At 49.8% G+C, this 21337-nt stretch overlaps 1 protein-coding gene across 1 annotated transcript in view; it reads right to left on the reverse strand.

The window, feature by feature from the left end:
- Positions 1–21337, reverse strand: part of LOC134339924 (pancreatic secretory granule membrane major glycoprotein GP2-like) — a 44852-nt gene that overhangs the window by 14614 nt on the left and 8901 nt on the right. The window contains exons 3-5 of the mRNA XM_063036711.1: positions 6390–6537; positions 5993–6069; positions 2743–2907 (exon numbers count right to left, since the gene is read on the reverse strand). Of these exons, the coding sequence (XP_062892781.1) occupies positions 2743–2907; positions 5993–6069; positions 6390–6537 (390 nt within the window). The remainder of the gene's footprint in view (positions 1–2742; positions 2908–5992; positions 6070–6389; positions 6538–21337) is intronic.

Raw genomic sequence — 21337 nt, forward strand, 5'->3', positions numbered from 1 at the left:
AGGGTAGCAGACACCAACAGAATCAACAAACTCATTCGTAAGGCCAGTGATGTTGTGGGGATGGAACTGGACTCTCTCACGGTGGTGTCTGAAAAGAGGATGCTGTCCAAGTTGCATGCCATCATGGACAATGCTTCCCATCCACTACATAATGTACTGGGTGGGCACAGGAGTACATTCAGCCAGAGACTCATTCCACCGAGATGCAGCACAGAGCATCATAGGAAGTCATTCCTGTCTGTGGCCATCAAACTTTACAACTCCTCCCTTGAAGGGTCAGACACCCTGAGTCAATAGGCTGGTCCTGGACTTATTCCCAGCATAATTTACATATCACTATTTAACTATTTATGGTTTTATTACTACTTAATTATTTATGGTGCAACTGTAACAAAAACCAATTTCCCCCGGGATCAATAAAGTATGACTATGACTATATTATTTATTACAAATTACCATTTATTGCTCCTTGCCCCTTCAGACAGAGAGATAACGTAAAGAATTTTACTCCTCAGATATGTGAGGGATGTAAGAAATAAAGTCAATACAATTTTCCATCTCCCTCCCTCCACAGTCTCTCTCTACCTCCATCTCCCCTCTGACTTTCATGAACTCCCTCTCCCCTCAGTCTCTCCCTACCTCACACCCTTATCTTGTCCTCTACCCTCAGTCCCTCCCGACTTCCCTCTCCCCTCAGTCCCTCCCGACTTCCCTCTCCCCTCAGTCTCTCCCTACCTCACACCCTGATCTTCTCCTCACCCCTCAGTCTCTCCCTACCCCTCCCTCCCCCCCCACTGTGTCTCCTTAACTCCGTCTACCCTAAATCACTCTCTGCCTCCCTCCCCCCTTGGTATCCCTCTCTATCTCCACCTCCCCTCGGACCCCACAACCTCACCCTCACCTCAATCTCTCACTTACTTCTTCACCCCTCGGCCTCTTCCAACCTTCCTCTCCCCTCAATACCTCCCGACTTCCCTCTCCCCTCAGTCTCTCCCTACCTGCTTCTCCCCTCGGACTTCCAAAACCTCCCCATCCCCTTAGTCTCTGCGTACATCCCTCTTCCCTCACTCTCTCACTAACCACATCTCCTTCCCTACCTCCCTCTTTCCTTGGTGTCCTCCTCCCTCCACACTCCGTCTCACCCTAACTCCCTCTTCCCCTCGGTCTGACTCAAAAACCCCTACCTTTGGTCTCTCCTCATGTTCTCTCCTCAGTCTCTCCCTACCTCACTACATCCTCACTGTCTCCTTTCGATTTCTCCCTACCACCATCCCCTCTGACTCTCCCTACCTTCCTCTCCCCTTGTCTCTTGCTATCACTCTCCTTCTTGGCTTACCCTACGTTCCTCACCCGAGTTGCTCCCTACCTCCCTTTCCACTCGCACTCCCGACTACCCTCCACCCTCAGTCTCCCCCCAATTTCTTCTCTCCTCGGTGTCTCCCTACCATAGTTAACTATCAGTTACACTGCAACTTACTCTCGCCTTGGTCTCTCTCTACTCTCGCCACTCGCGCTCACCCCTTGGATCATCGCCGCCTCATCCTCTCCCCTCAGACCTTCGCTGCGTCACCCTCTCCCCTCAGACCCTCGCCGCCTCACCCGCTCTCCTCGGACCCTTGCCGCCACGCAATCTCTCCTCAGACCATCGCCGCCACGACTTCTCCCCTCTGACCCTCGCCGCCTCGCCCTCTCCCATCAAACTCTCGGCGCCTCGCACTCTCTCCTCGGACCCTCGCCGCCTCACTCTCCACCCCCCAGACCCTCACCGCCTCGCCCTCTCCCCTCGGACCCTCGCCGCCTCTCCCTCCCCCCTCGGACCCTCGCCGCCTCGCCCTCTCCCCTCGGACCCTCGCCCTCTCCCTTCGGACCCTCGCCGCCTTGCGCTCTGCCCTCGGTTCCTCACTGCCTCGTGCTCTCTCCCCTCAGACTCTCGCTGTCTCGCCATACGTTCGGCCCCTCCCTGTCTTCCCATCCCCTTGGCCTCACTCTGTCTCCCTATTGCCTCGGCATCTATCTAACTCCAATCCCCTCAGACCCTCCCCTCTGCCTCTCCGTTTCCCTCACCCCTTGGCCTCTCCCTGCCACCCAGTCCCCTCAGCCTCTTCCTGACTCCCCTCCCCTCAGACTCACGCAATCTCCCCTTTCCCTCAGCCACCCGTGTCCCCATCCCCTCCCTTCCAGTGTCTCCGTCTCCTCCTCCCCTCGACCTCTCACTGTCTCTGCATTCCCTCGGCCTCTCTCCTATCTCCCTCTCCAGTTGGCAGCTAATTCCCCCATCCCTTGGCCCCTCCCTGTCTCCCTCGGACTCTCCTTGCCTCCCTCTCCACTCACCCTCTCCCTATCTTCCTCTCCCCATGGTCTCCCTCCATCTCCCTCTCCACTTGGTGCGTCACTCCCCCCCTCCCCTCACTCTCACCACTGCTCCCTCCATTCCCTGTCAGTCTCAGCCTCTGTCACTCCAGGGGATGGGTAGACACTCTCCCGGCAGCTGACACAACACTGTGGGCCGAAGGGCCTGTGCTGTGCTGTACTGTTCTGTGTTCTATGATCTCTGTCTCAGGTCAGACTGGGCAGTTTCATTCTGACCCAGGTGTGAAGGGGGATACAAGAAAGGTGATCACAGACCACGGGCAGGACAACTGACTGCAAAACTCAGCCCGTGGTGTGTGTTGGTGACTCAGGACATCCCAGAATTTCCCCACAACTACCACACTGCTGTGTCACTGGGGAACGGTGACCTACCTGTACAGTACACAGCGTTGCTCCAGGGTGCCGGCCCCAGCCAATACACAAAGTAACCGGAGCAGTTTTTCACCCTGATCTCTCGGCTCCCGGAACAGGTGTATATACTCCAGGTGAAGCAGACGGTCCTGTTCACCTCCCCCTCTCCCACGTTGGGATGGGGACCTGGAATGAGATTTATAAACACTGTAAAATGTACCCGGTCCCACAGTACAGCGGGGAATGTGAATCAGGACCCACTGTAAATCAGTGGTTCACAACCCACGGTCTGGTCTGGCCTCAGTCAGCACTGAACTGCTGCCCTCTCCCTCTCCACCCCACCCTCCCCGCAGCAGCACCTTAATCTTCTGAATGAGCCTCCCGTGAGGGACCTTGTCAAACGTCTGGGGAATGTCACTGAAACCTATCGAATATTGAAAAGCCTGGATACAGTGGACATGGAGAGGATGTTTCCTGTAGAGGGGGAGTCTGGGACCAGAGGGCACAGCCTCAGAACACAAGAACGTCCCTCTAGATCAGAGATGAGGGAGAATTTCTTTAGCCAGAAGGTGGTGAATCTGTGAAATTCATTGCCACAAATGGCTGTGGAGGTCACGTCATTTATAAATTTAAAGTGGAGGTTGAGAGGTTTTTTTGATTGGTGAGGGCGTCATTTGTTATTGTCCCTCATTCACCCACGGTCTTCCCAATGCTCACAAGTCCCATCCATAAGAATCCTCTCCACTGCCTTCCCTACCACTGACGTGAGACTTACTGGTCAGAGAGTCACAGAAAGCTACAGCACAGAAACAGGCCCTTCGGCCCATCCAGTCCATGCTGAACCATTTAAACTGCCTTGTCCCATCAACCTGCACCCGGACCATAGCCCTCCATCTCTCCCATCCATGGACCAACCAAACTTCTCTTACACATTGAAATCAAAATGGCATCCACCACTTGTTCAGGCAGCTCGTTCCACACTGTAATTTCCAGAATTATTCCTGCTTCCTGACATTTTCTCCACACTTCAACAAATGTTTAAATCTGTTTTATTAATTTATTTATCTATTTGGCAATAAAACACGGTGTAGGGCCTTCTGACCCTTTGAGCCACACTGCCTCTGCAACATCAACATCAGGAACATGTTTCCTGCCTCTAGCGTGTCCAATCCCTTAGTAATCTTGTATGTTTCAATCAGGTCCCCTTACATCTTTCTAAATTCCGGTGTATACAACCCCAGTCGCTCCAACATTTCAACATATGACAGTCCCGCCATCCTGGGAATTAACCTCATGAACCTACGCTGCACTCCCTCAATAGCTAGAATGTCCTTACTCAAATTTGGAGACCAAAACTGTACACAATACTCCAGCTGTGGTCTCACCAGGGCCCTGTACAACTGCAGAAGGACCTCTTTGCTCCTATACTCAACTCCCCTTGTTATGAAGGGCCAACATGCCATTAGCCTTCTTCACTGCCTGCTGTACCTGCATGCTTACTTTCAGTGACTGATGAATAAGGACACCTCGATCTCATTGTACTTTTTTCCTAACTTGACACCATTCAGATAGTAATCTGCCTTCCTGTTCTTGCCACCAAAGTGGATAACCTCACATTTATCCACAATAAACTGCATCTGCCCACTCACACAACCTGTCCGAGTCACCTTGCATTCTCATAACATCCTCCTCACATTTCACACTGTCACCCAGCTTTGTATCATCTGCAAATTTGTTAATGCTACTTTTAATCCCTTTATCTAAGTCATTAATGTATATTGTAAATAGCTGCGGTCCCAGCACCAAGCCTTGCGGTACCCCACTAGTCACTGCCTGCCATTCTGAAAAGGACATATTAATCCCTACTCTTTGTTTCCTGTCTGCCAACCAATTTTCTATCCATGTCAGTACACTAGCCCCAATACCATTTGCTGTAATTTTGCACACTAACCTCCTATGTGGGACCGTATCAAAGGCTTTCTGAAAGTCCAGGTACACTACATCCACTGGCTTTCCCATGTCCATTTTCATAGTTACATCCTCAAAAAATTCCGGAAGATTAGTCAAGCATGATTTCCCCTTCGTAAAGGGAGGAGAAGCTGGCAGCGCACCGTGCGTGCCCAGCTCTCCAGTGAAAAATGATGTTGTATCTGTTAAATAGGGGCCGTGGACAATTCTGATTTGATGGAGAATGGACATGAAAGCACGGAGGAAAATCTGGAGAAATTTCTGAAATGCCCGTCCGCTGCTGTCGTTACTGTGTGGTCGGGAATCTTTCGTAGGGTAGGCCTCAAAATCCCCGGCATTGCCTGCTTTTGGCGACCAAGAAGGAGGTCGAATCGTTTGGACAGAGATGGCGCCCAGTACTCAGTGTCGGAGAGCTGATCAGAGCTAGAAGTTTTTGGATGACTCAGAGTCGGATTGTGGTCGGCATGGCAGGGGGAGTTTTTCTTCCTTCTCCCGTCTGCGTGAGATGTGGGACATTTGAGAAACTTTGAACTTTACTGTGCTCACGGACTGTTCTTCATCAAGTTACGGTATTGTTACACTGCTTGTAACTATATGTTATAATTATGTGGTTTTGTCAGTTTTGTCGACCTTGGTTTGTCCTGTGTTTTGTGATATCACAACAGAGGAAATAATGTATCATTTCTTAATGCATGCATTACTAAATCACAATAAAAGAGGACTACGTGTCTTCATAATCTAAATCCATACTGACTCGGACCTATCCTGCCACTGCTATCCAAATATGCCACTATTTCATCTTTTATAATTGTTTCCAGCATCTCCCCACCACTGATGTCAGACTAACTGGTCTGTAATTGCCTGTTTTCTCTCTTCCTCCTTTCTTAAAAAGTGGGAAAACATTAGCTACCCTTCAATCTGTAGGAACTGATCCTGAATGTACAGAACATTGGAAAATAATTACCAATGCGTCCACCATTTCTAGATGTCTGCAGACTCCCCCAACTCCCTGGAGATTGCCCCACCACTGAAATGAGTCTGGGGTCATTGAAACTCCTCTGGGTCCTATCCAGAATGGGGTCAGTGGGCAGATCAGTTCTGTAACCCAACTCTAGGAAGTTGGCACTCCTCCACCGGACTCCATGATGATACAGGACCGTAGAGCGGTTTGAGTGACCGTGGGGAGACCTCTCAGGGAGATGGGGTTCTGTGTCCATGCTAGGGTCCTCTGAAGAGATTCAAGTTGTTATTGTGACCCTCCCCAAAAATAACCAAGCCACACTGATGTAAACTCTGACCCTACCTCTAATCCAGCCTGGGTAGTACCCAGAACAGCGATACTCTGGAACGATGGTATCGGGAATCTTCCATCCTCCGGAACTGAAACAACAATCAGAGAGTCAGTCTCTGATCTGAGGGAGTTTTTTCACTCAGAGAGAGATGGGAAATTACACTCACCCTGTCCGTACCCTGTCTCTAGTCAATAACCCCCAATCCTGGAAATTCCCTCTCTGTTGTACCTCCCCCCTTGTCTCTACCCCGAGAATGTGGGATCTCTCCTCTCCCTGTATTTACTCCCCATCTCAGTGTAGTCACTGATGATCCCGGTCTCCCTGCATTTCCCATTCACACACCCCTTGTTCCCCTGTTTACATTCCCCTTCTGTGCCCAGTTTCTCAGTGATTATCTCCTCACTTTACCTGTTAAATCTGTACCATCCCACTGCAAGATATCGATCATCCATCCATTGTCCACCGGTACACTCAGTGTTGGAACAATCCGTGCTCCTCCAGGGCTGATCCAGGACGGTGTGGTTTACACACGGATCACCAAGTGCGGAGTCTGTGACTGAGGGACAGAACGATGTTCAGTGTTAATGTACAGCTCACGTTCCCCATCCTCTTTCTCTGCCAACCACAACCCCTGTCCTGAACTAAATGGTGAGGGGAGGGAGGGAGGCTAGCTGGAAGGTGATAGGTGAAGCCAAGTAGGCGGGAAAGGTCAAGTGCTGGAGAAGAAAGAATCTGATCGGAGAGGAGAGTGGACAATAGGAGAAATCGCAGGAGGAGGGGACCTGGGGGAAGTAATAGTTTGGTGCTAAGAAATTAAAGGTCACATTGGGGAATAGATGAAGAGGGATGAGAATTTTGTTCACCAGATGGACAAATCGATACTCGTACCATTAGGTTGGAGGCTACGCAGAAAGAATATAAGGTGTTGCTCCTCGACTTTAAGGGGAATCATCTTGGCACAAGACAAGGCAATAGATCAACAACATTGATAAGGGATTGGGAATGGGAATGGGAATTTTAATGTTTGGCCATCAGGAAATCCCGTTTATGGTGGATGGTGTGGAGGTGCTCGAGGAGCTGTCCCTCAGTTTACGATGAGTCTCTCCAATGTAGAGGAGGCCACATTGGGAACAATAGACAGCCCCGCCAGATTCAGTGCAGTGATGCCTCTCCTGGAAGGATTGTTTGGGGCTCTCAATGGAGGTGAGGGAGGTGGTGAATGGGCAGGTGCAGGGATACGTGCCTGGAGGGAGATTAGTGGGGAGGGACATATGGACAAGGGAATCGTGGAGAGAGCGATCCCTGCAGACAGTGGTGGGCAGGGGGAGGAAAAGATACGTTCAGCAGTCAGGTCCCTTTGGAGATTGAGGAAATTGTGGAGGATAGTGTGTTGGATGTGGAGGTTGAAGTGGTGGTAGGTGAGGACGAGGCACTCGGGAAGATGGAGTGAGTGGAGATGTATGGGAAATGGAGGCGATACAGGTGAGGAAAACATCAATAGAAACCCCACTCTTTGAATCAGGAGGACATCTCTGATACCCAGGAATGGAAACCACATCCTGAGAACTGACGTGGTGGAAGCACATCTTGTGCCAAGATGAGGCCACCCTCAAAGTGGAGGAGCAACACCTCATATTCCATCTGGGTACCCTCCAATCTGATGGTATGAATATCGATTTCACTTTCCGGTGAACAAAATTTACTCCACTCCCTTCCTATATTCCTATTCTAATCTTTTACTTCTCACCTGTGCGAAACATCCCCCTGGGTCTCCTCCTCTTTCTGATTCTCCAATTGTATTCACTCTCCTCTTCTATCAGTTTCTTTCTTCTCCAGTCCTTGACCTTCCCACCCACCTGGCTTCACCTGTCACCTTCCAGCTAACCACTCTGCTCCCCCAGCCTTTGTTCTGCCCTCTCAGTCCTAAAGAGGGGTCTTGGCCCAAATTATCAACTAACTACTCATTTCCATAGATGCTGCCTGACCTGCTGCGTTTCCCAGCAGTCTGTGTGTGTGTAGGTAGGGTAGATTCAGTTTCTTCCCAGCATTCACAGTGGAACAAAGAAATACAACAGAATCAATGAAAAACTACACACAAACAAAGACTGACCACCCAACCTTGGAGTATCCTGTCAACATGAGGATGACCACTCTCCCCCATCTGACTGTGACTGCAGATCAGGTTAGGAGACTACTTCAGGTCAAGGGACTACATAGGTCAAGGCTGCTGACACAGACGGTATCAGCCCCAGTGTATTGAAGGCCTGTCTGGTATTTTGCAGAACCTTTACAATCTGGGTCTGAGTCAGGGAAAGATACTGGTGCTTTGGAAGACTTCCTACTTGGTTCCTGTACCCAAGGAGATGACTAGTAGGGGACTCCATAGTGAGAGGTACAGAAAGGGGTTTCTGAGGCAACAGGTGAGATTTAAGGATGGTGTGTTGCTTCCCTGGTGCCAGGATCCAGGACGTCACGGACCAGGTGCAGGGAATCCTCAAGAGTGAAGGTGAACATCCGGAAGTGGTGGTGCATGTCGGCACAAATGACGTGGGGGAGAAGAGGAAAGACATTCTACAGCGCGACTTCAGAGAACTCGGAAGAAGGCCGAAAAGCCGGACTTCCAGGGTGGTTATCTCCGGTTTGCTTCCAGTTCCCCGTGCTGGAATGGTCAGGAACAGGGAGATAATGGATCTGAATGTGTGGCTGAGGAACTGGTGCAGGAAGCAGAGATTTACATTCTTGGACCACTGGGCTATGTTTCGGGGAAAGGATGAATTGTACAAAAGGGACGGGTTGCATCTTGATAAGCGGGGCACCAGCATTCTGGCAGGCAGGTTTGCCTCTGCAACACAGGTGTGTTTAAACTAAGTTGTAGGGGGGAGGGGACAACTGGAAACATAAGGATGGAGATAAAGGGAAAGTGAGAATAAGAAAAGTTAAGAATGACAGCAGAATCAACAGAGCAGAAAGCTCAAGAAGGGATCGTACAGTATGGCCAAGTGAAATAGGAATTGATATGGGAGGTGAGGGGAGTAATGAATTAAAAGTATTATATATGAATGCACGGAGTATAAGAAATAAAGTGGATGTGCTTGAGGCACAGTTGGAAATTGGTAAGTATGATGTTGTGGAAATAACAGAGACATGGCTTCAAGTGGACAGGGCCTGGGAAATGAATATTCAAGGTATACGTCCTATCAAAAGGACAGACTGATGGGCAGAGAGGGTGGGGTGGCTCTGTTGGTGAGGAATGATATTCAGTCCCTTGCAAGGGGGGATGTAGAAACAGGAGACGTAGAGTCAGTATGGATAGAACTGAAATTCCTATGTTGAAATGTTGGAGCGACTGGGGTTGTATACACCGGAATTCAGAAAGATGAAAGGGGATCTGATTGAAACATACAAGATTATTAAGGGATTGGACACGCTAGAGGCAGGAAACATGTTCCCGATGTTGGGGGAGCCCAGAACCAGAGGCCACAATTTGGGAATAAGGGGTAGGGTATTTAGAACGGAGTTGAGGAAAAACTTTTTCACCCAGAGAGTTGTGGATCTGTGGAATGCTCTGCCTCAGAAAGCAGTAGAGGCCAATTCTCTGGATGCTTTCTAGGAAGAGTTAGGTAGAGCTCCTAATGATAGCAGAGTCAAGGGATATGGGGAGAAGGCAGGAACGGGGTACTGATTGTGGATGATCAGCCACTATCACAGTGAATGGCAGTTCTGGCTTGAAGGGCCGAGTGGCCTTCTCCTGCACCTATTGTCTATTGTCTTCCAGCTAACCACTCTGCACCCCCAACCTTTGTTCTGGCATCTTCCCCCTGCTCTCTCAGTCCTAAAGAGGGGTCTTGACCCAATTTATCAACTAACTAACTATTCATTTCCATAGATGCTGTCTGACCTGCTGAGTTTCCCCAGCATTGTGTGTGTGTGTGTGTTGCTACATATTATTATATAATACCCTGAGATTCAGTTTCTTCCCGGCATTCACAGTGGAACAAAGAAAAACAATAGAATCAATTGAAAACCACACACAAACAAAGACTGACAAGCAACAAATGTGAAAAATACATCAACAAAGGCAGTATCCATCAGTCAGGAACCCCACTACCCAGGACATGCCCTCTTCTCATTACCACCATCAGAGACGAGGTACAGGAGCCTGAAGACACACACTCAACTTTTCAGGAACAACTTCTTCCCCTCTGCCATCAGATTTCTGAACGGACGGTGAACCCATGAACATTACCTCACTATTTTTGCCCTCTTTCTACACGACAGATTTATTTTCTATATATTTGTTACTGTAACTTGTGTTGTAACTCTGTACTGCTGCTGCAAAACAACAAAATTCATGACATTTGTCAGTGATAATGAACCTGATTCTGATTCTGTGTTCTAGTACATGGAACATAGAACAGTACAGCACAGAAACAGGCCCTTCGGCCCACAATATTGTGCTGAACCAGATAAAAAAAAGATCAGAAACACCCAAACACTCATCCCTTCAGATGTTCCCACAACCAATGATCTCACTTTAAGGACTTTATCTTGTTATTTCATGTTCTCGTTATTTATTGCTATTTATTTATATTTGCATTTTCACAGTTTGTTGTCTTCTGCAACCTACTTGATCTTTCATTGATCCTGTTATAGTTACTATTCTATAGATTTACTGCAAATGCCCACAGGAAAATGAATCTCAGGGTTGTATGTGGTGATATACGTACTCTGATAATAAAATTTACTTTGACTTTACTTTGAGCTTTTCCCTCCTACCCACACAATGTCCCCATCCCTACATCTTCCTCACATCAAAGTGCCTGTCAAATTGTCTCTGAAAAGCCTAGAATGTATTTGCATCGACCACCAGACCAGGCAGCACATTCAGGCATCCACCACTCTCTGAGGGAAAAAACTTACCTCTCACATCCCTCTTGAACCTGCCCCCTCTCACCTTCAATGCCTGCACTCTGGTATTTGACATTTCAACCCTGGGAAAGAGATACTCTCTGTCCACTCTATCTCTGCCTCTCAGATGTTATAAACCTCTATCTGATCTCCCCTCAGCCTCCGATGCTCCAGAGAAAACAACCAAAGTTTATCCTGCCTCTCATGACAGCACATGCTCTCTAAACCATACAGCATCCTGGTAAACCTCTTCTGCACCCTCTCCAAAGCCTCAACATCCTTCCTATAGGAGGGTGACCAGAATGTCTGCAATACCCCAGACGTGGCCTAACCAGAGTTTTACGAATTTGCAACACAATCTCTTGACTTTTGATCTCAATGCGTTGACTAACAAAATCAGCATTCCATAAGCCTTCTGAACCACCTTATTGAACTCTGAGCCACTTTCAAGGAGTTCTGAACTTGGATCCAAGATCTCTCTGCTCAGCAACACTGTTAAGGATCTTTCCCTTAACATGCCAAACTTTGATTAGTAACTTTTCTGTGATCTATTGTGTTCTTTTTCATTAATTGTAGTGAAGAGATATGTGGCTCTTGTTCCTCGACACATAAAATCTACTGTCACTGATTAAATGGACTCTCAAGTTCAAGGTTATCACCATTCAACTGTATACACGTATCCTGCCAAACAAAACAACCTTCCTCCGGACAAAGGTGTACAACACAGTACATATAACTCACGACAACACATCAAGTAAAATTACCACAAATAAATTAACAAATTATAAAACATATTCCAGAAGACTGACATTCAGCATAAGGTTCACTTCAAAGTTCAGAGTAAATTTATTATCAAAGTACAGATATGTCACCGTATACAACCCGGAGATTCATTTTCTTGTGGGCATACTCAATAAATCTATAGAATAACCACAACCCCCATTTAGGAATCGCATAAAATCCAAAGCATGAATTAGGGAGTGGGATAAACCCCTGACAAAACATTCTACACTGGGCTGTGTATAGGACACACAAGCTCAGCATCTATGGAGAGAAACAAAGAGTCAACATTTCGGATCTCCTCAGCCCTTTATCTTTTCCACCCATCACCTCCCAGCTTCTCACTTCACCCTCCCACTCACTCACCTTCCCCCTCGCCTGGCTCCACCTATCACCTCCCAGCCTCTCACTTCACCCTCCCACTCACTCACCTTCCCCCTCGCCTGGCTCCACCTATCACCTCCCAGCCTCTCACTTCACCCTCCCACTCACTCACCTTCCCCCTCGCCTGGCTCCACCTATCACCTCCCAGCCTCTCACTTCACCCTCCCACTCACTCACCTTCCCCCTCGCCTGGCTCCACCTATCACCTCCCAGCCTGTACTGCTTCTCTTCCCCCACCTTCTAATTTTGGTTTCTTCCCTCGTCATTTCCTGTCCTGATGAAGGGTCTCAGCACAAAATGTTCACTGTTCATTCCTCACCATGGATGCTGCCTGACCTGCTGAGTTTCTCCAGCATTTTCCATACATTTTCAGCATCTGCAGAATCTCCTGTGTTTGTAACTGACATGGGCAGTAGGTACGAAGGAGGGAGAGGACACAGTATGAACACAGAGTGGGAACTGGGCTGTGCCACACGAATCCGATACATAGGAGCTGTGAAATATACACAAAATACACCACATTGTGCACTGGGCTCCGTAGAGAAATGGGCCTTTCTGTCCACCACCCCCAGACAGACCTTTTCCCAACTAAATTACTCCCATGTGCCAGTGTTAGGACCATATCACAGACAAGATGGCACCGAGCTGTGGTCTCCATCGAGGTCACGGCTCAGATGTAGACATGTTTTTTCAGTTCATAGGCATTCTCGGACCCTGCTCCCTGTTCAAAGGCCAGCGATATGGTCGTGTTACAAATCCGTGATCCGAGATGGGGCATAAACATCACTGAGGATCTCACGTGGCCTGTACATACCGGCTGTGTGGTGTAAAAAACACAACAGCACCGCTTTCACCTCAGACGGTTGAAGGAGTCTGGTCAGGGCCCCCAAATCCCAAGAACTTTCTGCAGGGACACAATTGAGAGCATCCTAACTGGCTGCATCACTGCCTGGTATGGGAACTGTACTTCCCTCAATCGCAGGACTCTGCCAAGAGTCGTGCGGACAGCCCAGCGCATCTGTAGATGTGAACTTCCCACTATTCAGGACATTTACAAAGACAGGTGTGTAAAAAGGGCCTGAAGGATCATTGGGGATCCGAGTCACCCCAACCACAAACTGTTCCAGCTGCTACCATCCAGGAAACGGTATCGCAGTATAAAAGCCAGGACCAACAGGCTCCGGGACAGCTTCTTCCACCAGACCATCAGACTGATTAATTCACACTGATACAACTGTATTTCTATGTTATATTGACTGTCCTGTTGTACATACTATTTATTACAAATTACTATATGTAGGGCTCTCAGTATACTAGATGAACTGTTAACTGTTGATCGCTTATTACCAAAATGGCTTCTCTGAAGTGTTGTATTAAAATGGCTTCTCGTAATGTTAACTGCTGAGCAAGGGGTTCTCTGTAACTGCAACGTTTGGGTTATACAGGGAGATAATGGAAATTGTATTCATTTGTTAGCCAACGAAAATCATGTTCTGTTATCTTGTATACGTGTGCTGAGTTGAGGAACGGGGGCTTTTTCGGGAGGCGAGCAGAAAGGACGGACGTGTGAGGAACGGACGGCGGTTCCTGGGCGGCGGACACCAGACCTCGGGCGTTCGGAGAGTGGCCGGAGTCTCGGAAGGACGTTGTGAATGGAATCGGAGGCGTGAGCTCCAACGTATTAAAATATTATGTGCACAAGACTGATAAGTTACTTATGTGGCGCCTTTTCTTAACTACTAACCCAACACCCAAAAATTTGCTATAAAGTATAATTATTTACTCGCACTTTATATATTGTTTCATATTTGTGTCGTGGCTGATCATTGGGCGACTCACACTTTATCCGTACCAAAGCTATTGTACTGTTTGGCGGGGTTGACGGCTATTCGCACTAGCCAATGGGGGTCAGTGGGGCAAAGACCCTTATAATAAATTGCACATTGCCCCTTCAGACAGAGACATAACGTAAAAATTTTTACTCATCGTATATGTGAAGGATGTAAGAAATAAAGTCAATTTAATTCTCCGTCTCCCTCCCTCCACGGTCTCTCTTTACCTCCATCTCCCCTCTGACTTCCACAAACTCCGTCTCCCCTCAGTCTCTCCCTACCTCCCTCACACCTCAATCTCTTCCTCACCCCTCGGTCTCTCCCTACTCCCTCTCTTCCCTGCTTGACTCAATCTACCCTAGATCACTCTGCCTCTCTCCTCCCTTGTCTTCCTCTCCAGCTCCACCTCCCCTCAGACACCACAACCTCACCCTGACCTCCCTTACTTCTTCACCCCTCGGCTTCTTCCAACCTTCCTCTCCCCTCAGTCTCTCACTACCTGCTTCTCCCCTCGGACTTTCCCAACCTCCCCATCCCCCTAGTCTCTGTGTACATCCCTCTTCCCTCAGTCTCTCACTAACCACTTCTCCTTCCCTACCTCCCTCTCCCTTTGGTGTCCCCCTCCCTCCACCCTCAGTCTCACCCTAACTATCTCTTCCCCTCGGTCTCTCCTCATGTTCTCCCCTCAGTCTCTTATTCATGCCTCAGCTTCTCCCTACCTCTATCTCCCCTCAGACTCTCCGTAACTCCCTCTCCTTCCTCATTCTCCCCCAACCTCCCCCTCCACTCAATCTCTGCGTACATCCCTCTCCCCTTGGTCTCTCTCTCCCTCCAATTCCCCTCAGTCTTTCCCTTATTCACACTCCCCTCAGCTTCTCCCTACCTCCCTCAGCTCTCTGTGTCTCCCTACCTCCTTCACCGCACGACTTCACCCTGACTCACTATTCCCTCGGTGTTCCCTCATGTTCCTTTGGTGCCTCCCTCCCTCTCCCTCCCCAAGGTCTCACCCTTCGGACACTCCCCACCTCCATCTGTCCTTGGTCCCTCCTTACCTCGTACTCACCTTGAACTCTCCCTTACTCCCTCTCCCCTTGATCTCCCCCTCTCCCCCCCAACCTGGCCTCTCCCTACCTCCCTCTCCACCTGGAGTCCCCCTCCCTCTTACCTCATTCTCTCCCTACGTCCAACCACTCGATCTCTTTCTCCCTCGCAATCTCTCCTTTCGATCTCTCTCTCATGCTCTCTCAGGCCGGTGTCTATCTCCCTGCCTCTCCCCTCGTCCTTCCTGAGTCCCTCTCACCTCTGACTCTCCTTTACCTCCCTCTCCCCTCAGTCCTTTCCTGCCTCTCTCCCTCCCCTCGGTCCTTCCCTGCATCTCCCCTCCCCTCGGACCAACCCCGCCTCTCCCTCTCCCCTCGGACTGTCCCTGCCTCTCCCTCGGTCCATCACCACCTCCCTCTCCCCCTTGTAGTCTCGCCAACTCCATCTCCGCCCGGAGTCTCCCTACATCCCTCTCCCCTCGGTGTCTCACTCGCTCTTACCTCATTCTCTCCCTTCGTCCAGCTCCACTCGGTCTCTCCCTACATCCCTCTCCCCTCGGTGTCTCACTCGCTCTTACCTCATTCTCTCCCTTCGTCCAGCTCCACTCGGTCTCTCCCTACATCCCTCTCCCCTCGGTGTCTCACTCACTCTTACCTCATTCTCTCCCTTCCTCCAGCTCCACTCGGTCTCTCCCTACATCCCTCTCCCCTCGGTGTCTCACTCACTCTTACCTCATTCTCTCCCTTCCTCCAGCTCCACTCGGTCTCTCCCTACATCCCTCTCCCCTCGGTGTCTCACTCGCTCTTACCTCATTCTCTCCCTTCCTCCAGCTCCACTCGGTCTCTCCCTACATCCCTCTCCCCTCGGTGTCTCACTCACTCTTACCTCATTCTCTCCCTTCCTCCAGCTCCACTCAGTCTCTCCCTACATCCCTCTCCCCTCGGTGTCTCACTCGCTCTTACCTCATTCTGTCCCTTCCTCCAGCTCCACTCAGTCTCTCCCTACATCCCTCTCCCCTCGGTGTCTCACTCGCTCTTACCCCATTCTCTCCCTTTGTCCAGCTCCACTCGGTCTCTCCCTACATCCCTCTCCCCTCGGTGTCTCACTCACTCTTACCTCATTCTGTCCCTTCCTCCAGCTCCACTCGGTCTCTCCCTACATCCCTCTCCCCTCGGTGTCTCACTCGCTCTTACCTCATTCTCTCCCTTCGTCCAGCTCCACTCGGTCTCTCCCTACATCCCTCTCCCCTCGGTGTCTCACTCGCTCTTACCTCATTCTCTCCCTTTGTCCAGCTCCACTCGGTCTCTCCCTACATCCCTCTCCCCTCAGTGTCTCACTCGCTCTTACCTCATTCTCTCCCTTCCTCCAGCTCCACTCGGTCTCTCCCTACATCCCTCTCCCCTCAGTGTCTCACTCGCTCTTACCTCATTCTCTCCCTTCCTCCAGCTCCACTCGGTCTCTCCCTACATCCCTCTCCCCTCGGTGTCTCACTCACTCTTACCTCATTCTCTCCCTTCCTCCAGCTCCACTCGGTCTCTTTCTCCCTTGCACTCTCCCCCGTCGGCATATCCCTCGCCGCCTCGCCCTCTCCCCTCGGACCCTTGTGCTGCCTCGCCCTCTCCCCTCGGACCCTTGTGCTGCCTCGCCCTCTCCCCTCGGACCCATGCCATCTCGCCTCCCTCGCCCCTCAGACTCTCCCCTCGGACTCTCACTAACTTCCTAACCCCTCAGATTCTCCCCTCAGACTCTCACAGCCTCCCTCGCCCCTCGGACTCTCACTGACTCCCTCGCCCCTCGGACTCTCACCGCCTCCCTCGCCCATCGGACTCTCACCGACTCCCTCTCCCCTCGGACTCTCACCGACTCCCTCGCCCCTCGGACACTCACTGACTCCCTCTCCCTTCGGACACTCACTGACTCCCTCTCCCCTCGGACACTCACTGACTCCCTCTCCCCTCGGACTCAGTCTCACTGACTCCCTCTCCCCTCGGACTTTCAACGACTCCCTCTCCCCTCGGACTTTCACCGACTCCCTCTCCCCTCGGACTCTCACTGACTCCCTCTCCCCTCGGACTCTCACCGACTCCCTCTCCCCTCACTCTCACCGACTCCCTCTCCCCTCGGACTCTCACTGCCTCCCTCGCCCCTCACTCTCACCGACTCCCTCTCCCCTCGGACTTTCACCGACTCCCTCTCCCCTCGGACTCTCACTGATTCCCTCTCCCCTCCCTCTCACTAACTCCCTCTCCCCTCGGACTCTCACTAACTCCCTCTCCCCTCACTCTCACTAACTCCCTCTCCCCTCGGACTCTCACTAACTGCCTCTCCCCTCAGTTTTTCCTGCTCCCTGTTCCAGTTTCTTCCCATCTCGCTCACCCTCGGTCTCACTGTAACTCCCTCTCTACTAGGTTTCTCCCCACCTCATTCACCCCTCATTCTCTCCCTACCTCATTCGCTCTTCCATCCCTCCTTACCTTACTCTCCCCTCGGTCTCTCCCCAACTCATTTGCCCCTCGCTCTGCCAAACTCCATTTCCCCTTGGTCTCTGTCTCCCTCCTTCTCCCCTCGTCTCTCCCTACGACCCTCTGCCTTGGTCTCTCCCTACCTTCCTTTCCCCTCTGTGTCTCATTACCTCCCTCTCCCCTTGGTCTCTCCCTACCTCGGTCTCCCTTCAGACCATCCCTACCCCCATCTCCCTTGGTCACTTGCTAACTCCCCCTCTACGGTCTCTCCTTACTACCCTCCACCCCGGGTCTCCCCCCATCTGCCTCTCCTCTTGGTGTCATACACAGTGCTTTGAAAAAATATTCAGTCCCCACAACTATTTTCATATATTACTCTCTCAATTTCTAAATTTATCCAAGTAGGATATTTTGAGCCAATCTATAAAACATTGTGCACCATGTCAAATCAAAAGAAAGTTCCAAATCTGGTCAACAATTTGCTGAAAATTAAAGACCAAAATTGTGAGGCTGAAAAAGTATTCATCCCCTTTGCAATTACTACGCTAACTTTCCTCAGGTGCAATACTGTATATTACCTTACAATCTCACCCAATTTGTTGATGTAGAAAATTGGAGTATCACCTGAATAAATACCCCTCTCCCAGTAAGGACCAACAGTATGGTAGGTATTCAACAGACCAAACCAAAATGAAGACTAAAGAGCATTCAAGACAAGTCAGGGAAGTGATAATATTGAAGCACGAATCTGGGGAAGGGTACAGGACCATCTCAAAGGCATTGAACACACCTCAGAACTCAGTGTAATCCATCGTGAAACACTGGAAAAAATACAAAACCACAGCCACACCACCTAGGTCAAGCGATCCCTCTAAACTTAAGCGTTGGAGAAGACTGGCACTTGTAAGAGAGGCTACTGTGACAATGACAGTCACTCTGAGCTGCAGGAATCAGTGGCTGCAACTGGAGATGAATTTCATGGCTCCACAATCTTTAAAGCCTTGCACAAAACAAGTATTTATGGAAGAATGGCAAAAAAACAACCCTGGCTGAAAGAAAGCTTATCCTTGCGTGTAAATACTGCAAAGAGTCACACAGAAGAAACTGTAATAGTGTGGAAGGAGGTCTTGTGCTCCGATGTGACTAAAGTGGAACTTTTTGGCCTCAGCACAAAGCTGTAAGTGAAGCGAAAATTTAATATTGTGCATCAGGTAGCCCAACCAGTACTGGAAATTATGGTATCCCCATCATGCTATGAAGATGATTTTCAGCAGAAGAGACCAGAAATCTGGTCAGGATTGATGGGAAGATGAAAGCTGCTAAATACAGAGAGATCCTGAATAAAAACTTGCTAGCCTCTGCCAGAAATGTTAAACCAGGGAGGAAGTTCATCTTTCAGCAGGACAACAACCCAAATCACAGTGCCAGAGTAACCATGGAGTGGCTTCAAATGAAGAAAATTGATGTCCTTGAGTGGCCCAGTCAGAGTCCTGACCTTAACCCGATCAAACACTCTGATTGCTGTCCACCAGCACTCCCAACTAACCTGGCACAGCTTGAGAAAATTTGCAAGGAGGAATGGGCAAACCTTGCTCCGTCACGTTGTGCACAGTTAATAGAGATTTATCTAAAAAGACTACTGGCTGTAACAGCTGTGAGAGGTGGTTCAACTGAGCACTGAGCAAAGGGGGATGAATGCTTTTGAACTGGTGACATTTCAGTTTGAGAATTTATAGTTTTGCATGCTTCACAACTTTCCCTGTTGTTTGGGCTCTACTGTGAAAAAAACAGCATGTGATTCACAAATAAAAATTCTCAGTTAAATTGATCAAAATCCCTGGTTGTAATGTTGACGTATGTGATTGAAGGGTTGGGGGCTGAATATTTTTACAAGGCACTCTATGTACTTTGATGAAAACTTTTCTTTGAAATTTGACGGACGACCACCCAGTTGCACTCACATCTACTGAGATGAAGTACCTTGAGAGGTTAGTCGTGGCCAGAATCAACTCCAGCCTAAGCAAGGACCTGGACCCACTGCAATTTGCCATTCACCACAACAGGTCTACAGTGGATACAATCTCACCGGTTCTACACTCGGCCTTGGATCACCTGGACAACAGTGATACGTCTGTCAGGCTGCTGTTTATTGATTACAGCTCAGTGATCAGCACCATCATAGCCTCAGTACCAATCAACAATCTCCAAATCCTCCCTCTGTAACTGGATCCTTGACTTCTTCACCAGGAGACCTCAGTCAGTGCAGATCAAAAATAACATTACCTGCTCACTGACAATCAACACTGCACACCTCCAGGATGCAAACTCAGCCCACTGCTCTATTCTCTCTCTACACCAACAACTGTGTGGCCAGGCACAGCTCAATCACCATCTATAAATTTGCCAATAACACAACTATTGTTGACAGAATTTGAGATGGTGACGAGGAGGCGTACAGGAGTGAGTAGATCAGCTGGTTGAGTGGTGTCGTAACAACAACCTTGCACTCAATGTCAGTAAGGACAAGAAAATGATTGTGGATTTCAGAGAGGGGAAGTCAAGGGAATACACACCAGTCCTCACCGAGGGATCAGCAGTGGAAAGGGTGAGCAGTTTCAAGTTACTGGCTGTCAACATCTCTGAAGATCGATCCTTAGACCAACATACTGAGCCAATTATAAAGAAGGCCCAACAGTGGGTACATTTCATCAGGAGTTTGAAGGACTTGGTCTGACTCCAAATACACTTACAAATCTCTACAGATGTACAGTGGAGAGCATTCTAACTGGTTGTATCACTGTCTGGTCTGGAGGGTCACTGCACAGAATCAGAAAAAGGGGCAGAATACTGTAAACTCAACCAGCTCCATCATGGGAACAAGCCTCCCCAGCATCCAGGACATCTTCAAAAGTAAAGCCTCAAAACGGCAGCATCCATCATTAAAGACCCCATCACCCAGGACATGCCTTTTTCTCCTTGCTACTGTCAGGGAGGTGGTACAGGAGCCTGAAAACACACTCAATGCTTCAGGAACAGCTTCTTCCTCTCTGCCATCAGATCTCTGAATGGACAATGAACCCAGTTACACCACTGCAAAAAATGTTTAGCTCTCTCTTTGCACAACGTATTTTTTTTATTTAAAAATATTTCTTATTCTAATACAACAGGAATTCTGCAGATGCTGGAAATTCAAGCAACACACATCAAAATTGCTGGTGAATGCAGCAGACTTCCCCTCCCTGACTGACTTCCCCTCCCCTCGGACTCTCACTGACTCCCTCTCCCCTCACTCTCACTAACTCCCTCTCCCCTCAGACTCTCACTAACTCCCTCTCCCCTCAGACTCTCACAGCCTCCCTCACCCCTCGGACTCTCACTGCCTCCCTCGCCCCTCGGACTCTCACCGCCTCTCTCGCCCCTCGGACTCTCACCGACTCCCTCTCACCTCGGACTCTCACCGACTCCCTCTCCCCTCAGACTCCCACCTACTCCCTCTCCCCTCACTCTCACTTACTGCCTCTCCCCTCGGACTCTCACTAACTCCCTGTCCCCTCACTCTCACTGACTCCCTCTCCCCTCGCACTCTCACTAACTCCCTCTCCCCTCGGACACTCACTAACTCCCTCTCCCCTCGGACTCTCACTGACTCCCTCTCCCCTCGGACTCTCACTGACTCCCTCTCCCCTCGGACACTCACTGACTCCCTCTCCCCTCGGACACTCACTGCCCCCCTCGGACACTCACTGCCTCCCTCTCCCCGAGGACACTCACTAACTCCCTCGCCCCTCACTCTCACTAACTCCCTCTCCCCTTGGACAGTCACTAACTCCCTCTCCCCTCACTCTCACCGACTCCCTCTCCCCTCACTCTCACTGACTCCCTCTCCCCTCGGACTCTCACTGACTCCCTCTCCCCTCGGACTCTCACAGCCTCCCTCGCCCCTCGGACT

This window comes from Mobula hypostoma, chromosome 31 (assembly GCF_963921235.1).
Source record: "Mobula hypostoma chromosome 31, sMobHyp1.1, whole genome shotgun sequence".
Classification (NCBI taxonomy): domain Eukaryota; kingdom Metazoa; phylum Chordata; class Chondrichthyes; order Myliobatiformes; family Myliobatidae; genus Mobula; species Mobula hypostoma.